Source organism: Coregonus clupeaformis, chromosome 25 (assembly GCF_020615455.1).
Source record: "Coregonus clupeaformis isolate EN_2021a chromosome 25, ASM2061545v1, whole genome shotgun sequence".
Classification (NCBI taxonomy): domain Eukaryota; kingdom Metazoa; phylum Chordata; class Actinopteri; order Salmoniformes; family Salmonidae; genus Coregonus; species Coregonus clupeaformis.
Window position 1 is genome coordinate 35,642,178 of NC_059216.1, and position 19,972 is coordinate 35,662,149.

General features: G+C 42.4%; 2 protein-coding genes across 3 annotated transcripts; both read left to right on the forward strand.

Annotated features, from left to right (window-relative positions):
* Window positions 1-657: 657 nt before the first annotated feature.
* LOC121539612 (forkhead box protein O3) lies at window positions 658-13,428 on the forward strand. 2 transcript variants are annotated; one of them, XM_041848239.2, is made up of 3 exons: window positions 658-1,300; window positions 1,522-2,406; window positions 10,163-13,428. In XM_041848239.2, the coding sequence occupies exons 2-3, from the start codon at window positions 1,771-1,773 to the stop codon at window positions 11,522-11,524; spliced, it is 1,998 nt and encodes a 665-aa protein (XP_041704173.2). In that variant the 5' UTR covers window positions 658-1,300; window positions 1,522-1,770; the 3' UTR covers window positions 11,525-13,428. The 2 variants fall into 2 exon arrangements, with proteins under 2 accessions (XP_041704173.2, XP_041704174.2); XM_041848240.2 differs by having other exon boundaries at window positions 658-1,137.
* A 5,083-nt stretch (window positions 13,429-18,511) lies between these two features.
* LOC121538940 (putative uncharacterized protein C6orf183) lies at window positions 18,512-19,113 on the forward strand. The gene is made up of 3 exons (XM_045207457.1): window positions 18,512-18,656; window positions 18,843-18,995; window positions 19,108-19,113. Exons 1-3 carry the CDS (start codon window positions 18,534-18,536, stop codon window positions 19,111-19,113), a joined length of 282 nt encoding a protein of 93 aa, XP_045063392.1. The 5' UTR covers window positions 18,512-18,533.
* Window positions 19,114-19,972: the final 859 nt, after the last annotated feature.

Below are 19,972 nucleotides of genomic sequence, written 5' to 3' on the forward strand. Positions count from 1 at the left end.
GAAGCGTGATTCATCACTCCAGAGAACACATTTCCACTGCTCCAGAGTCCAATGGCGGTGAGCTTTACACCACTCCAGCCAACGCTAGGCATTGCGCATGGTGATCTTAGGCTTGTGTGCGGCTGCTTTGTGTGTGGGCCATTTCATGAAGCCCCTGACGAACAGTTCTTGTGCTGATGTTGCTTCCAGAGGCAGTTTGGAACTCGTTAGTGTTGCAACCGAGGACAGGTGATTTTTACGCACTTCAGCACTCGGCGGTCCCGTTCTGTGAGCTTTTGTGGCCTACCACTTCGCGGCTCAGCCGTTGTTGCTCCTAGACGTTTCCACTTCACAATAATAGGTATTGTAGATATGTGATAGTAGAGTAGTGGCCTGAGGGAACACAATGTAATGTGTAAAGTGTTATGAAATGTAATATTTTAAATTGTGTATAACTGCCTTAATGTTGCTGGACCCCATGAAGAGTAGCTGCTGCCTTGGCAGCAGCTAATGGGGATCCTTAATAAATAAAAATACAAACGGCACTTAGTTGACCGGGGCAGTTCTAGCAGGGCAGACGTTTGACGAGCTGACTTGTTGGAAATGTGGCATCCCATGACGGGACCACGTTGAAAGTCACTGTTTGTCTATGGAGATTGCATGGATGTGTGCTCGATTTTAAACACCTGTCAGCAACGGGTGTGGCTGAAATAGCCGTATCCACTAATTTGAAGGGGTGTCCACATACCTTTGTAAATATAGTATATCTTTACTGTGCAGTACCTTGTGTAATTTTGCCCTCCATGATCATAATAGTATTATAATTATTATTTTAAATACCAAGTAAGTACCTCTGTAATTCAGCAGAATTATGATGACACCATCATTGTATTAAATGTCTTGGTATGTTGCCTTTACTTGAAATGTCCCAACCTGTCAATGTGACGCAATACAGTGAGCGTGTCACTTTAAAGCCGATTCCTTCAACGCAATCTAAGGGGCAGGTCTTTTCCGTCATCTGGGACCACAGTACTAGTAGCCAGCTAGAGATGGCCTTGGAGGTTGTGCTTGTGGTGTGCACCGCTGCTCGGGATGAGGAGAGGGAGAGCAGAATCACAGGCAGAGCGAATGTTTTATTAATTCGACATGTAACATTGTGTAAGTAGCTAAACTCTAAAAAAAATTATCGCTTGATGGTAACCAGTAGTTCACTGGAGGCAGGGAATGAAAGCTTGCGGCGGTGCTCTCCTCGTAGCTACACGGTTAATAAAGGATTTGGAAAGGAAATGGTCAAGATGGCAGCTCCATTCGGAATTTGAAGGTGTGGATTCTTATCGCTAGCGAGCTAGTGTTGTAGCTTTTTTTTATTTAACCCGCTTATTGGAAATAGTAAACAAACACGGAACGCTGATTGTTGGTTGTATACAGTAGCTAGCTAACCTTATTCTAGAGGATGCGCTACACGCCATTCCCAAGGAAGGTGATGGAATTCTATTGGATCACTTAAAATGTCGTATGTATAATAAATCAATTTGTTTACAGACAGACGCTGCAGTACTAAATTCACATAAAACAATGGCCTTTTGAATCGCGCCATCAAGTTGCTGCGATCAGCATAGAGAAGACAGTCGATGGGACGCACGTGGGGTTCCTATCATCAGCTGGAGGTGTGGAATGTGGACCTTGGACACATATTTTACTAATTATGCATGCTTTAAATGAGTCTGACTGGTAATTGATGGATAATATTATGCATGATAACCAAACAAATAATAGCCTATTATTAATGGAATGCAACTTAGTTGGTCAGTTTATACCGAAAACAAGCGAGAAACCAAGGAGAGGAATATGGCTGAAGTATCACACAGTGAACCACACGCTCAGGATATTGACATCGATCCAGACTTCGAGCCCCAGAAACGACCAAGGTCTTGCACCTGGCCTCTGCCTCGACCAGAGTCCAACGCAGGGAAGCCCGAATCAAACGATGACATCATCCCCGAGGAAGAGGATGATGACGTCACAGCACCCAGCAGCTCTAGCTCTTATACTGTCAACAATGTGAATGGTGGAATAGCCATACATCAGAACACAAAGAACTCTTCTAAACACCCAAGCTTCACCACCACCACTAAGGAAGAAGTACTAAGCCCCACTTCCAAAGAGGAGGGGAGTAATGTCGATGGGTCCTCCTTGTCCACACAGACGCATGCTGTCTCAGCTCTCAATGGCTTGACCTCCCAACCTAGGAAGTCCTCAGCTAGGAGGAATGCCTGGGGGAACTACTCCTATGCGGACCTCATCACCCAGGCCATAGAGAGCTCCCCGGACCAGAGGCTGACGTTATCCCAGATCTATGAGTGGATGGTGAGGTCTGTCCCTTACTTCAAGGACAAAGGAGACAGCAACAGCTCTGCAGGCTGGAAGGTGAGCAGCGGGGTGACATCACTGATATGGACAATGTTTTCAGTCATAACACTGTAACAAAGGCTGTGTGAGTGAGCCCATGTGTTCTTCTGTAGCTCAATTGGTAGAGCATGGCGCTTGTAACGCCAGGGTAGTGGGTTCGATCCCCGGGACCACCCATACGTAAAAATGTATGCGCACATGACTGTAAGTCTCTTTGGATAAAAGCGTGGGGGCCACAAAAGCTAAACTCATTAGGGGCCGCAGTGGCTCGCAGGTCTGCTTACCCACACATGCAGTCAGAGCCGGCCCTAGCCTTTTGGGGGCCCCACGTGAAATTTTGTTGTGAGTAAAACATTTTAGTGGCCCCCCCTCTTGACAGCGGAGTATATTACATTTTACGTAGAGAAAATGTTTTAGTTTTTAAAGCAAATTTCCTGCAATTCTTGGGGTTTTAAGGCCTGAGGTCATAGTGTTCTTAAAGGTGCTCACATAGCATTTTGTTGTTGAATTTTTGCATTGTAATTTCAGAAAATGTCTATAATATATCTGGCACTAATAGTGGAATGATGGTGTGTCACAGTATTACTTACTGTTATTACTTAGTGTTGTGATTGGCTGTGATATTCGCCTATTGATTTGTCCAGAATGGAATCTGTTGTGAAAATGGGAAAGCTGTCATTTCCTGGTTGCGAAAAGTCTACACTGTTCGCTCAATTTCAGTTCATCTGAGAAAACAAGCACTAATTAGTGTATAATTGTACCATCTAAATTGCTGTTTGAAGCTGGCCACTAAAATGTTTAAAATCAATAGGCGAATATAACAGCCAATCACAACAATGGCGGGTAAGTAATACTGTGAAACACTATCATTCCACTATTAGTGGCAGATATATTATGGACATTTTCTGGAATTACAATGCAAATTTAAAAATAATGATAACCAGCTGGGATTGGAAAGTGTGTGGCTGCCTGATAGACACAGGGTGAGCCAAGGGTGTGCCTGCCCAACCATGCATTGCTGCCAAGGGACGCCCCATGCAGATATCACTGTTGCATGGGGCTCCTCCTGAGCGCTGCCAACACATCTCCTGTCACCCGGCCTATGACAGTGCTGTAATAGAAAAAGATGCATACCTACATTGTCATTCAGCCCTCTTGATGAAAACCATTCAGAGAAAGCTGGACAATCAGATGCTCTCTCGAGTTTAGGACAGAACCATATAGGCCTACACTATAGCTCTGGTTAAGGAGAGGTAGGCTATATACTGTCAGCCTGGGTCCAAACCGACTTGTTCAGTTTCACTTTATGCTATTCGTACTGTAACACTGAGTGGCGAGTTCCTCTGACTGCCACCGTCTTATCAGGTTATTTGCATGTAAAAGAGGCCCTCTGGCCTGCAGGGGATCTCGGCTCAATGCAACGAATCATAATAAACACTCTTCTTGTAAAGGAATATTTGTCAGCAGTTGAAACTTTAAAACACATTTCGGGTGACTAGTTGTTATGTTAGTGGAAGTTTAGGCTAGTGTCCTTTTTGATCTGAGTTTAGTTATTAGAGCAGTTTTCAGTAACACGATCAGAACGAAGGTGCAGTTAAACACAATTGTGTCCCAAATGGCATCCTATTTCCTTTATCGTGCATTACTTTTTACTAGGGGCCCATAGGGTCTGGTCAAATGGAATGCACTACAGTATGTAGGGAATAGGCTGCCATTTGGGACTTACTAATGGTTGGCTATTCATTGTGATGGTAGATGGTGAATGATAGGCTTTAATTATGTAAAATGGATACATACAGCTGAGGATGAAAACAAAAGGCCCCACTACCTGTCCTCAACAGCCAATGAAGGTAGTCCTTTTCCTTTCATTTCTCCCGAGTGGAGATACTAATAAAATGGGAAAAGGTGGATGAAGAGGGATTGTTTTTCCTGGGGAGTATTCATTAGTTCAGGTAGTCCCTCCCCATTTCTGCCCTTTTTGTTCCTAGTGAATACACCAGAGGCCTCTCTTCTACTGCCCTTATAACCTGGTGGTTAAAGGGATAGGTCAGGTTTAGGCTATGAAGCAAATATGAAGGAAGTTAGATGTAATAATAATATAATAAGATGTACTTTCATGAGCCAATGCTAACTAGCATTAGCACTAGCTGTACCCGAAGACTTCCAGTCTTTGCGCTAAGCTAGTTAGCATTGGCTCGCGAAACTACCTCGAACTTCCTTCATACTGGATGTAGAAAAATGGTATCCATGAGTTCATCTGACTCTTGGGAAGTAGATAAAGGGCTTCATTGCCAAAATCCTGAAATATCCCTTTAAGCCTGGGCTAGCCTATAATTCTGGTCTGCAAAGGGCTCTCTCTGGTCTCTGGTCTCTTGCCTCCGTTTGATTCTGGGGATTAGTTTGGGCTGGAAAACCAATCCGTCCGTCATGGAATCGAGTCTAATGAAAGCTTCAGCTTTGCTGGATTTAAATGGAAAAGAGGTCTGGAAATAGAAATTGGGTTGTAATCCTGTGCAACTGTTGGATAGAGGTTTGTGGGAAAGGAATAATTATCATAATAATAACTATAACAATAAATCAATATCGAGGGTCTTATTCTGGTGACATGGGCCGTGTCCGAATACCCATACTTGCGTCCTCAATAGCGGTCCAACTATTGTATGCAACATTTTGAAAATCAAGTATGGTTTAAATCCCAGGATGTTATACTCATTTCAGCTCTTCATCTAGTAGATTTCGATGCACACTTTTCCACAATGCGTTAGAAGAGGTGGGCTGCTAGTTCTCTTCAGGTGGCAAACAACAAAACTAGGCTACTTAATTGGGAAGATGCCCAAAGCTTCTTTGGTGGTGTTCAAATGTAGTAGTTTTTGTTCTCCTTAAAATGATCACAAGTATTGCATCTTTGGAAACGTTCTTTAAAAAAAATGACAAATCCCAAAGTGGATTTCTATTTTCTCACTGAAGTGTTTCTTCTTCGTCAGAGCTTTTAAACTAAATACTAAACCATCTTTTGATTTCTGAATCTGTTGGCAACGGGGACTCGGAATGTGGCTGCGTTATTGATGTCCTGTTAATCAGGCCTTTTGATTTGAACATATGGATTGTTTTTTTGTTTTGTTGGTAAGGCTACCTATTTAATTTATGGATCAAGGCATAGCAGTCATTCTGATCTCGTTCCCAATGATTAGTGCTTTAGTTTATTATGTTGCGGTTTTGAATTTGCAATGTTCTGAATTTGCGATGCACCCGACTGTCCGTTTTTCTGTGCAATAGCCTTTTGATTTGAACATTTTGAAAAGTTTGGGTGTATGTACTAGGCTATTTGATCTCATTTATATACAGTACCAGTCAAAAGTTTGGACACACCTACTCATTCCAGGGTTTTTCTTTATTTTTACTGTTTTCTACATTGTAGAATAATAGTGAAGACATCAAAACTATGAAATAACACATGGAATCCTGTAGTAACTAAAAAAAGGGTTTAACAAACCAAAATATATTTTAGATTAGTAGCCACCCTTTGCCTTGATTACAGCTTTGCACACTCTTGGCATTCTCTCAACCAGCTTCACCTGGAATGCTTTTTCAACAGTCTTGAAGGAGTTCCCACATATGCTAAGCACTTGTTGGCTGCTTTTCCTTCACTCTGCGGTCCAACTCATCTCAAACCCTCTCAATTGGGTTGAGGTTGGGTGATTGTGGAGGCCAGGTCATCTGATGCAGCACTCCATCACTCTCCTTCTTGGTCAAATAGCCCTTACACAGCCTGGAGGTGTGTTGGGTCATTGTCCTATTGAAAAACAAATAATAGTCCCACTAAGCCCAAACCAGATGGGATGGCATATCTCTGTAGAATGCTGTGGTAGCCATGGTGGTTAAGTGTACCTTGAATTCTATTGCCACTATATATATCTGGTACAGTAATGTACTGATACTCTGTACACATAGGAAGAGATTTAGTCTGCATATTAGGAAGGGATTTAGCCTATAAACTGCTGACTATAGCACGCTGACTGCTTTAGAGATCACCATTTAGGTCTTAGTTTCTATAGGTTAGTGCTATTCTTCTATTGCCACTATATATCTGGTACAGTAGTGTACTGATACTCTGTACACATAGGAAGAGATTTAGTCTGCATATTAGGAAGGGATTTAGCCTATAAACTGCTGACTATAGCACTATCTCAGTTATTAGACAGTGTGGCATTAAGCAATATAAGATTTAGGCTGTCCATCTGTATCGGCTGGGCTGGGGCAAGGACTGTACATAATGTCCTTTAATGAAGAGTGATTTGGAGCTAATCGTTGACGTTGGCAATCTATACAGTAGGTAATCCAGCTCCCACTTTGATAATAACTCAATGTTTAATGTCATACATTAGTGCTTGTGTTCAACCTTGAATATAGCTTCAATAGCTTGTATTTAGTCTTGCAGTCAACCCAATTCGTTCCATACATAACTTACCCATTTAGTGCACATTTGTCCTAAAACATATTTGAAAGTCCTTATTTTTTACAGAATGTATGCATTATGTCTGGTTGCTAGATAATGCACCCTTTGCTGTAGCTATTGTTCTGGTACAGTGTTATGGGCCTACCTACTGTGGTTCGTTTTTAATCAATGGGAGTCGTGCAATTGGTTGCTGTGCTCCATACCTCCATTTTTTTATTGGCTGGTGGCCTGAGCACAAGAATCAATCAGCTGACTGGAAACTATGTAGGTCAATGTGTAGCAGTGAGAGAGAGAGATGGGGGGAGGGAGAGTGATGGCAAGGGAGAAATAGAGGGTGTCTGTGAGGGAGAGACAGAGATGATGTGAGGGGGGCGAGAAATAGAAGGGGACAGGCGTGCTGCTGTTTTACTCTGGATCTGACGTTGCTTTGTGTAGGCTGGCAGAGCTCTGGTGTCTGTGTCGGTTTGTTTCTGTTGGTTTGTCGGTCTGTTCACAATGAGGCTTTGGTCAAAGGCTGCTACCGGCTGCTGCAGCAGCGCTGCTGTTGTATGACCGTGTGGGGGAAGGGAGCACTACAGTGGGTGCTTTTAGCTCGGTCTTTTTACAGAAAGCACTGCATATCGAGATCACATTTTACAATATTCTTCCCTCTGCAAAATGCACAGACCTATTAAATTAAATGGGTCAAACATCACCGGTTTTAGTATACGCCCCCTTGGATTTCAATCAGAGGTCTTCAGATATACTATGCATCTTGCTTAGTAGTGTCAGTGTTTATTGGTTTCGATGTCAGGCATGTTGCATTAGATCTATTTTGCACACCAGGAAGAGGTTGCTGCCATGTAGCATTGTCCAATGTCACATCAATGGAAGACTTGCAGAAAAAATTCAAGGTATTCAGATCACATGCCTCTGGTAATGGTACACATCGATTCCCATTTCGGTCAACTCAAACTGTTGAACCTCCTTTTGAGAAGAACAGGTTTGAGAAGAACACTCACCCACAGACTGTTGTAAATTGTCTGAAGTCTTGTACATGCCCCTGTTTCTTGCTCCACACAAAAGAGGACTTGGAAGAGAAATATGAAGTCTGCACACTGCATGATACACTTTCAGACAGGTTTTTGAGGAGGTTTTCAAATGTGATCGGACTTAATAAATGCTATTCCAACTCTTCCCTAGAGGGCTTGAGTTCAACTACATAGCTTGGCAACAAAGGCATGACTTTAACTGAATAGTCAATGTAAAGTTCCAAGATCAGGGGAAAGCCTAAAAATGTAGTCCATAGAATATGACTGAGGGGTTAGGCTTTTGACTGTCTCGGCCACAAAGAAGGAAATTCCTTTTGATTTCACAGTCTGAGAGCTGAAAAGCAACCAGAGGCCATGTATTCTTGTATGCACCACAACAATAAAACACAAATGTTTGTTTGTTATGAATTGGCCTACAAGGAAAAGGTCTGGATTGGGCAACATGGGTTCACAAACTTCGCATTTCAAAATGGGCCAGTTTGATTGGATTATATATGGGAAAATGCAAGAAATACAACAATGTATACATTTAGATCTGAGGTAGGTTTGTGTAACCTAATCAGCTAAATTGACACAGGAGAGTATTGTGACATTTTTTACAATATTATCTTGATGCTATGACTCCAAGTATCGAAAATAAATAATAATAAGTAGTTAACTCTAGCTAGCGCTAGTCAGCTGTACCTGTGCCAAAACTCCAGTATTTCTCATTCTCTAGCTTGTTCTCTATCTTATTTTTTAAATGGTGAGCCAACATGTTTCCAGCACTTTTATGTCCATGACTGATCAAAACTCGTTTTCTCATGGCTCTCTCTTGTCCCTCTGCAGCAGAGATGGTGAGCAAAATGTTTGGAAGATCGAATCACAATAAAATGGCATTATTGAATCGCAGTACATTTAGAATCGTTGGAATCACAATACATATTGTGTCAGCACCAAAGTATCGTGATAATATTGTATCATGAGGTCCCTGGCAATTCCCAGCCCTACAGCTAACCATAGTCATACCCACAGTGGTTGGCATGTTGCAAAGTCCTATCAACCTTGCCAGGCTAGTCAATAAGTAAAAGAACGGCTGGTGAGTCGTGCATTTAAGAGTTCAAGAAAAGAGAAGCATGTTTCACTCCTGACTGACTGGATGATGAAAGTGTTTCACTGGTTGGTTTAATCCTGTAATTGGCTTGGAGCGAGTCAGTGACCGAGGGCTTTTCTGGAAGTTTGATGTCAACAGACCAAACCATTGACCCATATTAAAATATACACAGAACAGCCCACTGACCCATAGGAAAGCATGGGAAGGGTTGCTCAGACCAGCCCACTGACCCATAGGATAGCATAGACCGGTTTGGTCAGTGATCATTCTCACATCACAGAACTTTCCAGCTTTGCAGAGTAGACAAACTGTTTATGTGTGCATATCAAATGTTGCTAGGCAAAATGGTAGAGGCGCTTAGGACTACCCTCTACCCTTGACCACTCCCACCTATCCATACATATCTCATTAACCCACCCTTCTCCAAGCCCTGGTGCTGCAGAGCCTTACTGCGTTAACCTCCTCTCCCCTGCTTCGCTCTGTGGCAGTACTCGGTTAGCGTAACCTGAATGCACAGACTCCAGCCCTTTTTTAATTTAGAAGCTACATTTTACATTTTAGTCATTTAGCAGACGCTCTTATCCAGAGCAACTTACAGTTAGTGAGTGCATACATTTTCATACTGGCCCCCCGTGGGAAACGAAACCCACAACCCTGGCGTTGCAAGCGCCATGCTCTACCAACTGAGCTACATGGTTGAGAATATCTCCAGGGAAATCTGTTAGACCTTTTACAGCAGCAGGCAGAAAATAGGTCACAGCTGCATTGGAATGCTGTGTCTCCCAGAATAAGACCCACACATTGCATAAGTATATATATATATATATATATATATATATGTGTGTGTGTTGTTTTTTCCCTTTTACTTTTCTTCTTAGCTTTATGCCCATATGTGTGTATGATTGAGCACAGACCTTTCTTACAGAGGTTAAGACATTTTTCACAAGTCTCCATATAAAAACTACTTTTTGGAGCAATTTTACCACCAAGAATCTTTAACATCAAAGACAATCCACACATTTGCATCAGGAATGAAATCAATACTGCAAAATTTGCATGCATTGGGCTTTTTTTGTTTTTTTTGTTGCTCTTATACCTGTGTAGTAACACTGTAATTAAACAAGTAACAACGTTGTATTAACCTGTTGTTATAGTGTTACACAAAGCCAACCCTTTCCTCTCCTCTATCTCCAGAACTCCATCCGACACAACCTGTCTCTCCACAGTCGTTTCATGCGGGTGCAGAATGAAGGAACGGGGAAGAGTTCCTGGTGGATGGTCAACCCTGAGGGCGGGAAATGCGGCAAAGCTCCACGACGACGGGCCGTATCCATGGACAACAGCAACAAGCTGATCAAAGGTGCTCGAGGCCGCGCCGCCAAGAAGAAAGCATCTCTAGGCCTACAGGCCGTCCAAGATGGCAGCTCCGAGAGTTTATCCTTATCCTCTAGCTTGTCCAAGTGGACAGGAAGTCCCACGTCTCGCAGCAGCGACGAACTGGATGCCTGGACGGACTTCAGGTCTCGCACCAACTCCAACGCCAGCACGGTCAGTGGACGCCTTTCCCCTATCCTGGCCAACCCAGAGCTGGACGAGGCTCTGGATGATGACTCCATCTCTCCCCTCTCCCCCATGCTGTACTCCAGTCCCAGCAGTTTGTCCCCCTCCACCGGCCCCCTGGGTCTGGCCGACCTGGCCCTCACTATGGACCTCGATGACGGGCTCCCTGACGACCTGATGGGTGACCTTCTGGACAACATCAGCTTGACGGCGTCCCAGCAGCCCCCGGGGCAGGAGGTGGAGAGCAGAGGAGCCAATCAGACAGGGAGCTCCGTGTTAACCTTCAGCTGTTCAGGAAGCAGTAGTAGTCTGGGCGTCCCATCCTCCGGCAGCTATGTCCCTCCCATCTCCATCTTCCAGCTCAGCCCCCCGTCCTCCTCAGTGACCTCCCTACGCCAGTCCCCCATGCAGACCATCCAGGAGAACCACCAAGCTTCCTTCTCCTGCCTGTCCTCTCGTTTCAACCACCACCACACCCTGCTGAGCCTGGAGACACATGGCAGCCATGTCAGCGACATCATGCTCACGCACTGTGACCCACTGATGTCACAAGCCAGCGCCTCTGTCACTTTGTCCCAGAATTCCCGGCGGAATGCCATGCTGCTCCGCAAGGACCCTATGATGTCATCAAACTGGGACGGTGCTGCGGGTCCAAATTCCCAGACTTCCTTAATGCCTGGTTGGCGGGCTCAGGCTGGCTTGTCTACGCCTAACAATGAAGTGTTGTGCTCAAGCAATGACTTGGACCAGCAGGCCAAGCAGCTTCTCCAGCACCTACCATCTCCCAGTAGAAACTATTCTATGCAGCTTGGTGGCTCTGGTACCAACAACAGCACTTCTAGAAACCCGTTGCAGTTGACCTCTCCGGACTGCTTTCCAATCCCTCCCATCCCTGATGATCTGGATTTGGACGTGTTCAACGGCAGCCTGGACTGTGACATGGACACGATCATAGGTAATGAGCTGATGGACGCTGACTGTCTTGATGCTTTGTGAATACAGGCCCGGGACTGTGGAGCGCTGTTTAGTCTCTGAGTTGGGACAGTAACCATCAGTATTATCAGTGGGATTTTAGTAAATGTGAAGTTAAAACGTGAAATGGACACTAATTTTAAGTCTCAGGGATTTATCCTTATGTGGTGAATTGTAAACACTGATATACAAATGTTGTTTTTTTCCCCCCCTGCTTCCCATGTCATATTTCTTAACCATACATTAACCAACACAATATTTTTGCCAAACCAGCCGTCAGTCCAGTGTGGTTGACTGCCTGTTTACATCGAACAAGCTCCAGAGAATGTTACCAATATTTTGTATATACTTGATTCAGCATTTTATGCATTTACTGGTATGTTCTCAGCAGAAAAGAGGACGAAAGAAATAAGGAAAAAAGCAATCGTGTATTTTTGAAACGCCTTGCATCAATGAACCATTCCATGCACCTATATCATAAAACATTTTGTTTATAAATGTTTAATATCATCAAATGCAAGGTTATCCACATGGTGTTAATTGTACTGTATGTAATGTTTGGTTTCTTTTAATTTTCTTCAGTGATTTTGGTATTCAATACTCCTGAGAGAAGTTTCTGCTTGTAATGTTGCAATGTCAGACTCTGCACTATAACATGGCCTGTATTCAATAAAGCATTTCTGAGTACGAGGGCTGATACAGGATCAGTTTAGCCTTTTAGATCATAATGAATAACATGATATGAACGGGGGGGACCTGATCCTAGATCAGCACTCCTACTCTAAGAAGCTTTATGAATACAGGCCCAGGTGTTGCTTGATTGTTGTGAGTCCTTATAGCAATTTATGATTGCTCTGGAAATGTGATCCGGATGCTCCGTACGGAGGGTTTGACGCAATTGCAGAGCCTCCAGAGGCTTGCAGAGGTCAAATTAAGCTCCGCACCGCATTGCCTTGTGCCTCCCAAATTTTGTAACAATGCGGAGGTGTCCGTATAGCTCTGCATTGACATGATTGGTTGACGGTACGTGAAGGCGCTGTATAAACACATTCACTTCCTTGACAACTTCCAACAGCTCCGCGAAGCGCAAGAAGTTGAAATGCTCTGATTTCTGCGGACGCCGCATCGCAGCAAATGCTGTATGGCCACTGCAGATTTCGGAGTGACCATGCAGAGCCTTTAAGAAAAAGCATTGTAAAAAGGAGTGGCAGTTGCATGGTAGCATACCATTTAGATGGCTTTTAAATAGGGAACAATCACAGTACAATATCTTCTTGAATATTGCCAAATCCTTTCCACATTCAAGAAATACAATAAAAGGAAACATTGAAAATGTACTTTGTTCAGCAGGTGCTTTAGTAGAAATAATAAAGTACAATGCTAAAGGCAAAACGACGACTGTCACAAAAATTAACAATGGAATTAAATCATGGTTTTCCAATATACTTTGTAAGAACAAAAAAGGGTCAACAGGAAGGTTAAGTTTACAATCTCCTCCAATGACAAAGGATCTACTTTGTATTTTTATTTATTTTGAACACCGAAAGAATTACAGTTGACAATTATTTTTAATTTTTTTACATTGGATAATCATTTACTCATGCTAAGTATTGATATTTAGGCAAAGCCTGAAATATCAGATTATTGAAAAGACCATTCCATACAGAATCAGAAGCAATAAACTCTTAACATTCTGTTTGAATTATTGCCCCCAAAATAATATAAGGTGAATATTTTGAGCCGATTTCTCACATGGAATAGGATTAAGTGAAGAGACGATAACCAAAATTTAGAATCAACATACATTCTACAAGCTTTACGGCTGTCCTATGCTGTTATGTTGAAAATGTTAGGAGTTTTAATGACTCCTTATTTTCTTGACAGCTACAGTGGCTTGCGAAAGTATTCACCCCCCTTGGCATTTTTCCTATTTTGTTGCCTTACAACCTGGAATTAAAATTGATTTCTGGGGGGTTTGTGTCATTTGATTTACACAACATGCCTACCACTTTGAAGATGCAAAATATATTTTATTGTGAAACAAACAAGAAATAAGACAAAAAAAACAGAACTTGAGCGTGCATAACTATTCACCCCCCCCAAAGTCAAAACTTTGTAGAGCCACCTTTTGCAGCAATTACAGCTGCAAGTCTCTTGGGGTATGTCTCTATAAGCTTGGCACATCTAGCCACTGGGATTTTTGCCCATTCTTCAAGGCAAAACTGCTCCAGTTCCTTCAAGTTGGATAGGTTCCGCTGGTGTACAGCAATCTTTAAGTCATACCACAGATTCTCAATTGGATTGAGGTCTGGGCTTTGACTAGGCCATTCCAAGACCATTTAAATGTTTCCCCTTAAACCACTCAAGTGTTGCTTTAGCAGTATGCTTATAGTCATTGTCCTGCTGGAAGGTGAACCTCCGTCCCAGTCTCAAATCTCTGGATGACTGAAACAGGTTTCCCTCAAGAATTTCCCTGTATTTAGTGCCATCCATCATTCTTTCAATTCTGACCATCTTATCTTTGGTCTCTTTGTTGCCTCTCTGATTAATGCCCTCCTTGCCTGGTCCGTGAGTTTTGGTGGGTGGCCCTTTCTTGGTAGGTTTGTTGTGGTGACATATTCTTTCCGTTTTTTAATAATGGATTTAATGGTGCTCCGTGGGATGTTCAAAGTTTCTGATATTTTTTTTATAACCCAACCCAGATCTGTACTTCTCCATAGCTTTGTCCCTGACCTGTTTGGAGAGCTCTTTGGTCTTCATGGTGCTGCTTGCTTGGTGTTGCAGACTCTGGGGCCTTTCAGAACAGGTGTATGTGTGTGTGTGTATATATATACCGAGATCATGTGACACTTAGATTGCACACAGGTGGACTTTATTTACCTAATTATGTGACTTCTGAAGGTAATTGGTTGCACCAGATCTTATTTAGGGGCTTCATAGCAAAGGGGGTGAATACCTATGCATGCACCGTTATTTATTTAGTAAAAAATGTGATTTTCTTTTTTTGTTCTTTTTTTTTTACTTCACCAATTTGGACTATTTTGTGTATGTCCGTTACATGAAATCCAAATAAAATTCAATTTAAATTACAGGTTGTAATCAACAAAATAGGGAAAACGCCAAGGGGGATGAATACTTTTGCAAGGCACTGTATGTAACTCTATAACGCTACCAACATAGGAGTTCTATGAAATGAAGTTAGATGGATTTTGAATACAGTACTTGGATTGGCTTTGGGATGGTTAGATATTAACCATTTGTCTGTCTGGTTTTATGCTGAAATACATTTAGTTTAGTATCATCATTAAAGTAATATTGCAGTATTACTTCATGTACTGTAGATCACTCACTGCCTACCTATGATCTTATTAACCTTGCTGGTCCTAAATTGCGTCACCCTACTTGATGTTTGTTGGCATTTCCTTATGTATTTCCACTTTGGATGATGTAATGTAGGTATAAGAAATGGTGCATGTAAATAAAAGCTTTGTGAAGCACTATAATCGTCTTGTTAATGCATGTTTATTATTTTATTGTATTGAATATTTATATCAATCTCAACATGTATTTTTAAAAAATTACTCCACTGCTACTGCAAATGTAACCTAGAAAAAATTGATTGGATTTATATAGCAAAATGTTCTAAGACAAAGGGAGCCTTCTTATAAGAACATTATTAGATTCCTATGTGTCCTTTGTCCTCAGACATCATGCTATAGAAAATGGTTGCTGGGGAAACATGCCATCTTAAAATGTGGGATTGCTAGCTACCAGATTGTTCAACTGAGCATTTCTGTAGTACTGCCTTTTTGGGATAGGAATAGTATGGTGTGTGGATGCACACTTGATTCATAAATTCAACAACAAGCCATATTGCATTCTTGTTAATCCTCCATCCACAGTCACAGTCACCATGCAGTTAATTTCAGGCTATCATAGCCTCTCCTCTCCTTCTGCTGGTGACAAAGGAATTATGAAACTCCCTTGTCCTTGAGTACTTATTGGTAGAAGTGCACCTTGTGACGATTTTTTATTGGATGTGCCCATCCTCTGTTGGCGCTAATCAGCTTTCCTGTATCCAAGAGAAGTGAGCATGTTGAGCTATTTAAATCCAGCTAGGGGAGCTGATAATAGAATAATGAAATATTTGAAAGGTACAGTAGGGTAAATATCTACCACCAAGAGATCATTGCACTGTATTCCTGCAAGGTACACCTGACTTATCTAAATAGCTGATCATTGTTGTGGAAATTTAAAACAGAAGTTTATCATTGTGATTTCATTGAGTGATGTCAATGTCATTATTCTTTTTAAACAAAGATCTGCTAAATAGATTATCAATGAAAATATTTTACAAGAGCATAGTGCATTTATCTCCCTTGAAATTCCCTTGAAATTATTCAAAGATAATTAAGTGTATTCACCAATGAAAGAAACAGCACAGACAAATATTACCACAAATTGATACATTTGAAAAACACATTTTGGCATATGGTCATTGTCTATCAGAAAATTCAGATTTGCATAGGTCAGCAATCCAGTTGGATCAAGGGGCGTTATTGAAGTTCTGGTGCCCTCTAGAGTTCAAAAGTATGTATAGGTTGGCTTTACAAAGTAAATTAGGAGTCTGTATAGACTTTTATGGCCCCATTGTCTCCATGGTGACTCTGGACAACAAGCTTGGGAACCAGTTTGGAGTTGCTTTCAGGAGCCAATGATTCATTTAAATTAAGGCAAGTTTATTTTCTGTTTCGGAAGACTTATTGAGAAATCTAACTACTACATGTATTATATAAAAACCCAAACAGCAATATCTCTCAAATGTTTTGATTGGATAACACCACCAATAGAGTTATGCCCTTTGATTGTGCAGTGGGACATCTGTTCATAAATTACCTTTTTGCATTTGTTACTTATATAGTATCCAGGACGTCCTGTCATGTCCAAGGTGGTGTACAAAGTTTCCTCCACTGCCAAGGTAGAGCAGATGGAAGCAGAGTTGTCTGCCCAGCTGTCAGCTCTCAAAACTGAGATAGAGGAGAATGGATCTCCCCTGGAAACACCCTCCAAGTCTTATAGGTACAGATGGACACATGGATATGAGGGAGGTCTGTGAGCAAAATAAAGTTGCCCAGTTAAAATGCCAGTGATTGTGATATTGTGATATACTTGCTGTCTTTTTTGTAATTTGTATTTTATTGTATTCTATTATATTATTTTTGGATCTTATTATAGCTCAGTTCCAGTTCCTAAAGATGTATCATACTTTCGTATGGAGAGAGAGCAGGTCCTGAGGAGAGGTCTTCAGGTGGCAGAAGCACTGCCAGTGATGTCTCCGTCTGATGTGCTACAGAGAGAGCTGGAAAGCTGTCTATGTCTGGAGTACACACCTGAGAGTCTGCCTCTTCTCCTGCACCAGGTAAGCTGGGCTGATGATAATGTCAGCTGCCCAGACAAATTAAGAGGCTGTTCTGAGGGCAAAAGGGGGTGCAACTCAATATAAGGAAGTTATATTCCTAATGTTTTGTACACTCAGTGTATTTATGGTAGTTTTATGCAGACCGATGCTACCAGTTGGCCCAGATCAAGTACCTGCTGATGCTGAGATGGAGAAGGTTCTGTCGTCACTCCCACATCATTGAGCAGCTGTATCCCTTCTACAAGGTAACCTGGCACTTTGATATTTAATATATAACATTCGTTTATTATGAGTACTAGAGGACAATCGATCAATCAATCAGTTAATCAATCAATACATCCTTTTTACATCAACAGTTGTCACCAATTGATTTCTGTGGTGTTCCACCAGGAAAGCTCAATTAAGCATTAAAGTATTTAAAAGAAAACAAATACTATTTGAACCCAGGTCGGGTGTGTTCTTTTCACCATGCTGTTCCACCAGGCCCAGGTATCCCACCTGGTCAGTGAGTATGAGGATGCTGTCCAGCGGGCCAGGAGACTGGCTGTTTCCAGGGAGAAAGTCCTGACAGGGCGGGGCAACCCCATCAACACGGTCACCCAGGAAGATGTGACCATCTACCTCACCTGGCTGGTCTGTCACCTGCATGCCTCCAAGACCATCCACCACTTCCTGAGAGTAAGGCAATCAGAGAGACTATGGGCGACGTTTTGATAGTGCAAAAGCAGTGTGTTAATTGCAAAATTGACCATAAACCTCATTGTAATTTGGCACTGTGAATTAATTTTAACAATGTGCATTATAAGGAGGAGACTAAGCAATATATAAATAGTCGTCTCTTTGTTGAAACGCGCATTGTTGAAAAAAAGTATACAATTAAATCACGTTGCCAGATTACAATTAGGTTTATGGTACACATTTCACTTAACACATTGCTTTTGCACTACAGAAATGTTGCCCTATGAGTATGTCCCAAATTGAACCTTCTTCCCTATATAGTGCACTACTTTTGACCAGGGCTCATAGGACTCTGGTCAAAAGTAGTGCACCATATAGGGAAAAGGGCACCATTTAGGGTGCATCCTATGGCTGCATCACAATGGTCTAAAGTGGCTTCCTCTCCTCCTCTCCTCGTCTCCTCTCCTTCATCTCCACGTAGCTGAAATCAAAGGCTAGTTTAGAGAGGAAGTCACTTTAGACTACTGAGATGCACCCCAAAGCTTGGATGACTTTTGGGATGGGTGGATGAATACCTTGTAATAGATTTTTTTAGAGATTACAGGTTTTTACCTCACACGATATGATGAGTTACAGGTGATCCACTACATCCCAGCCTCTGAGAAGAGGGATAAAGATTCTTCTGAGTTATTAAGGAAGTTCCCATCAAGTTCCCCAGTGCTGGTTGAATCTGTCCACACATCTTCAGAAGATAAAGACCAAGTCTTGGCTGGGCTTGAGGGTAACATCGACTGCTACCTTATTGAACCTCTACATTGAAATGTCTTACTTGAACTAGATTTAACTCTACATGTGGGTACAAAAGAGATTCATTCATGCTCATGATCGTGACCATTCCTCTCCGTAGGGATTTTTAGACTGGCTAGCCAGGTTCCGATGCACACTGTGAAACTGGAGGAGTTCCTCCCAGAACTACAAAGCCTGGTCTCCTACTTCCGTTTGCCCTACGACACCCAAAACATCAGGAACACTGCAGACGAGATGGAGCTCTTCAGCATGGTAGTACCATTGAAACCTTAATTTCAAGTTATTTGGTTCGTAGTGTACTCTCTTACTGGAGATCTGCACACTAAACTCACATTTTCATGTCAAGTTTCTCATTGACATCAATGAATGAGTTATGCGAACGTCTGAGCTGTTCGCACTTATCTCATCTCTGAATCTGGTCCTTTGTTTGTTGGTCAGGTCTCGAAGGAGTTCAGGGTGATCTTCAGACAGCAGGAGGTGATGAAGACCTTCCTCCAGTATGATGGGACAGAGGCTGTAGAGGGACAGTGGGGGAGGAAGAGGAGCAGCATGGCTCTGAGGAAGAACGCTAACTGGATACCATACATTCAGGTCTGGAGAGAGAGGGCTTGTCCCTGTCTCTGTCGTGATCTCTCTCCTGTGCATCCTTGTCCTGCATAGTACTTGATTGTATAACACTTGAAGTGTTAACCAGTTCGTTCAGAGATGATTGAAGAAAAGGTGTCAGGAATGTTGATATATGAGGGATGGCAATTAAGCTAGCCCTCTATCCCCAGGCTCGTACTTTTCAGACCGGGCTAGAAGAAAATGTGCCAAACTAGCCTTTCGTCTAGTGAAACTTTCCAAGTATGGCATGGCACAGATTTTGGACCTAGCCTAATAAAAATTGCAGCCTACTAGCCCAGCTGACCAGTGCCCAAAATCCTCAAGTTCCATCCCTAATGTTTATTTTCTGACTAAACACTAATAAAACAGGTGAAGCCCAAACGGGATCCCTGGCAACAGAAACTTGTCACCAAGCTGAAGGAACTCCAGTCTTATGATGAGTTGCTGAGGACTCACTGCAGGTTCCTCCAGGTAATCAGTCTAACACCTAAAAAGGGATTTCTCTTTTGAAATCTAAATTCCCTATTAGCTTTCATCTCTATAGCTTGTATCATGCATCAAAGTATGGGCTTCCTACAATTACTTTCAATCATGTGTTCTTTTTCATACGCACAGTGACACCTCTCTCTCTCTCGCTTCTCCCCCCCCACACACTCTCTCCCTCTCTCCCTCCCCAGCTGTCAGATCCTGTCATAGTGACTGAGGCCCTGAGGGAGCATGCTTCCCAGGTCTGTGACCCTCAGGCCATCCAGCCCTCATCATCACTGACATCATCACACACCAACAGACACAACACCTTGCAGATCTGGACCAGCATTTACAGCGCTGCCAATCTTTCTCAGGCATGTATTACCTAGTCAGAGATTATGTGTGCTACAAAGACAACATTCTTTTTCATCATGTAAAATGGATTGTGTCTGGGTTCATTATAACCACAATGAGCATTTTTCCCTGTTAGGAAT

What these genes read in the sequence shown, in the direction of transcription:
- LOC121539612 (XM_041848239.2), top strand. Translation starts at nt 1,771, where the DNA reads ATGCAACTTAGTTGGTCAGTTTATACCGAAAACAAGCGAGAAACCAAG. An exon ending in ACAGCTCTGCAGGCTGGAAG is followed by an intron (nt 2,407 to 10,162) that starts GTGAGCAGCGGG and finishes CTCTATCTCCAG; the next exon opens with AACTCCATCCGACACAACCT.
- LOC121538940 (XM_045207457.1), top strand. Translation starts at nt 18,534, where the DNA reads ATGCACACTGTGAAACTGGAGGAGTTCCTCCCAGAACTACAAAGCCTG. An exon ending in AGATGGAGCTCTTCAGCATG is followed by an intron (nt 18,657 to 18,842) that starts GTAGTACCATTG and finishes TTTGTTGGTCAG; the next exon opens with GTCTCGAAGGAGTTCAGGGT.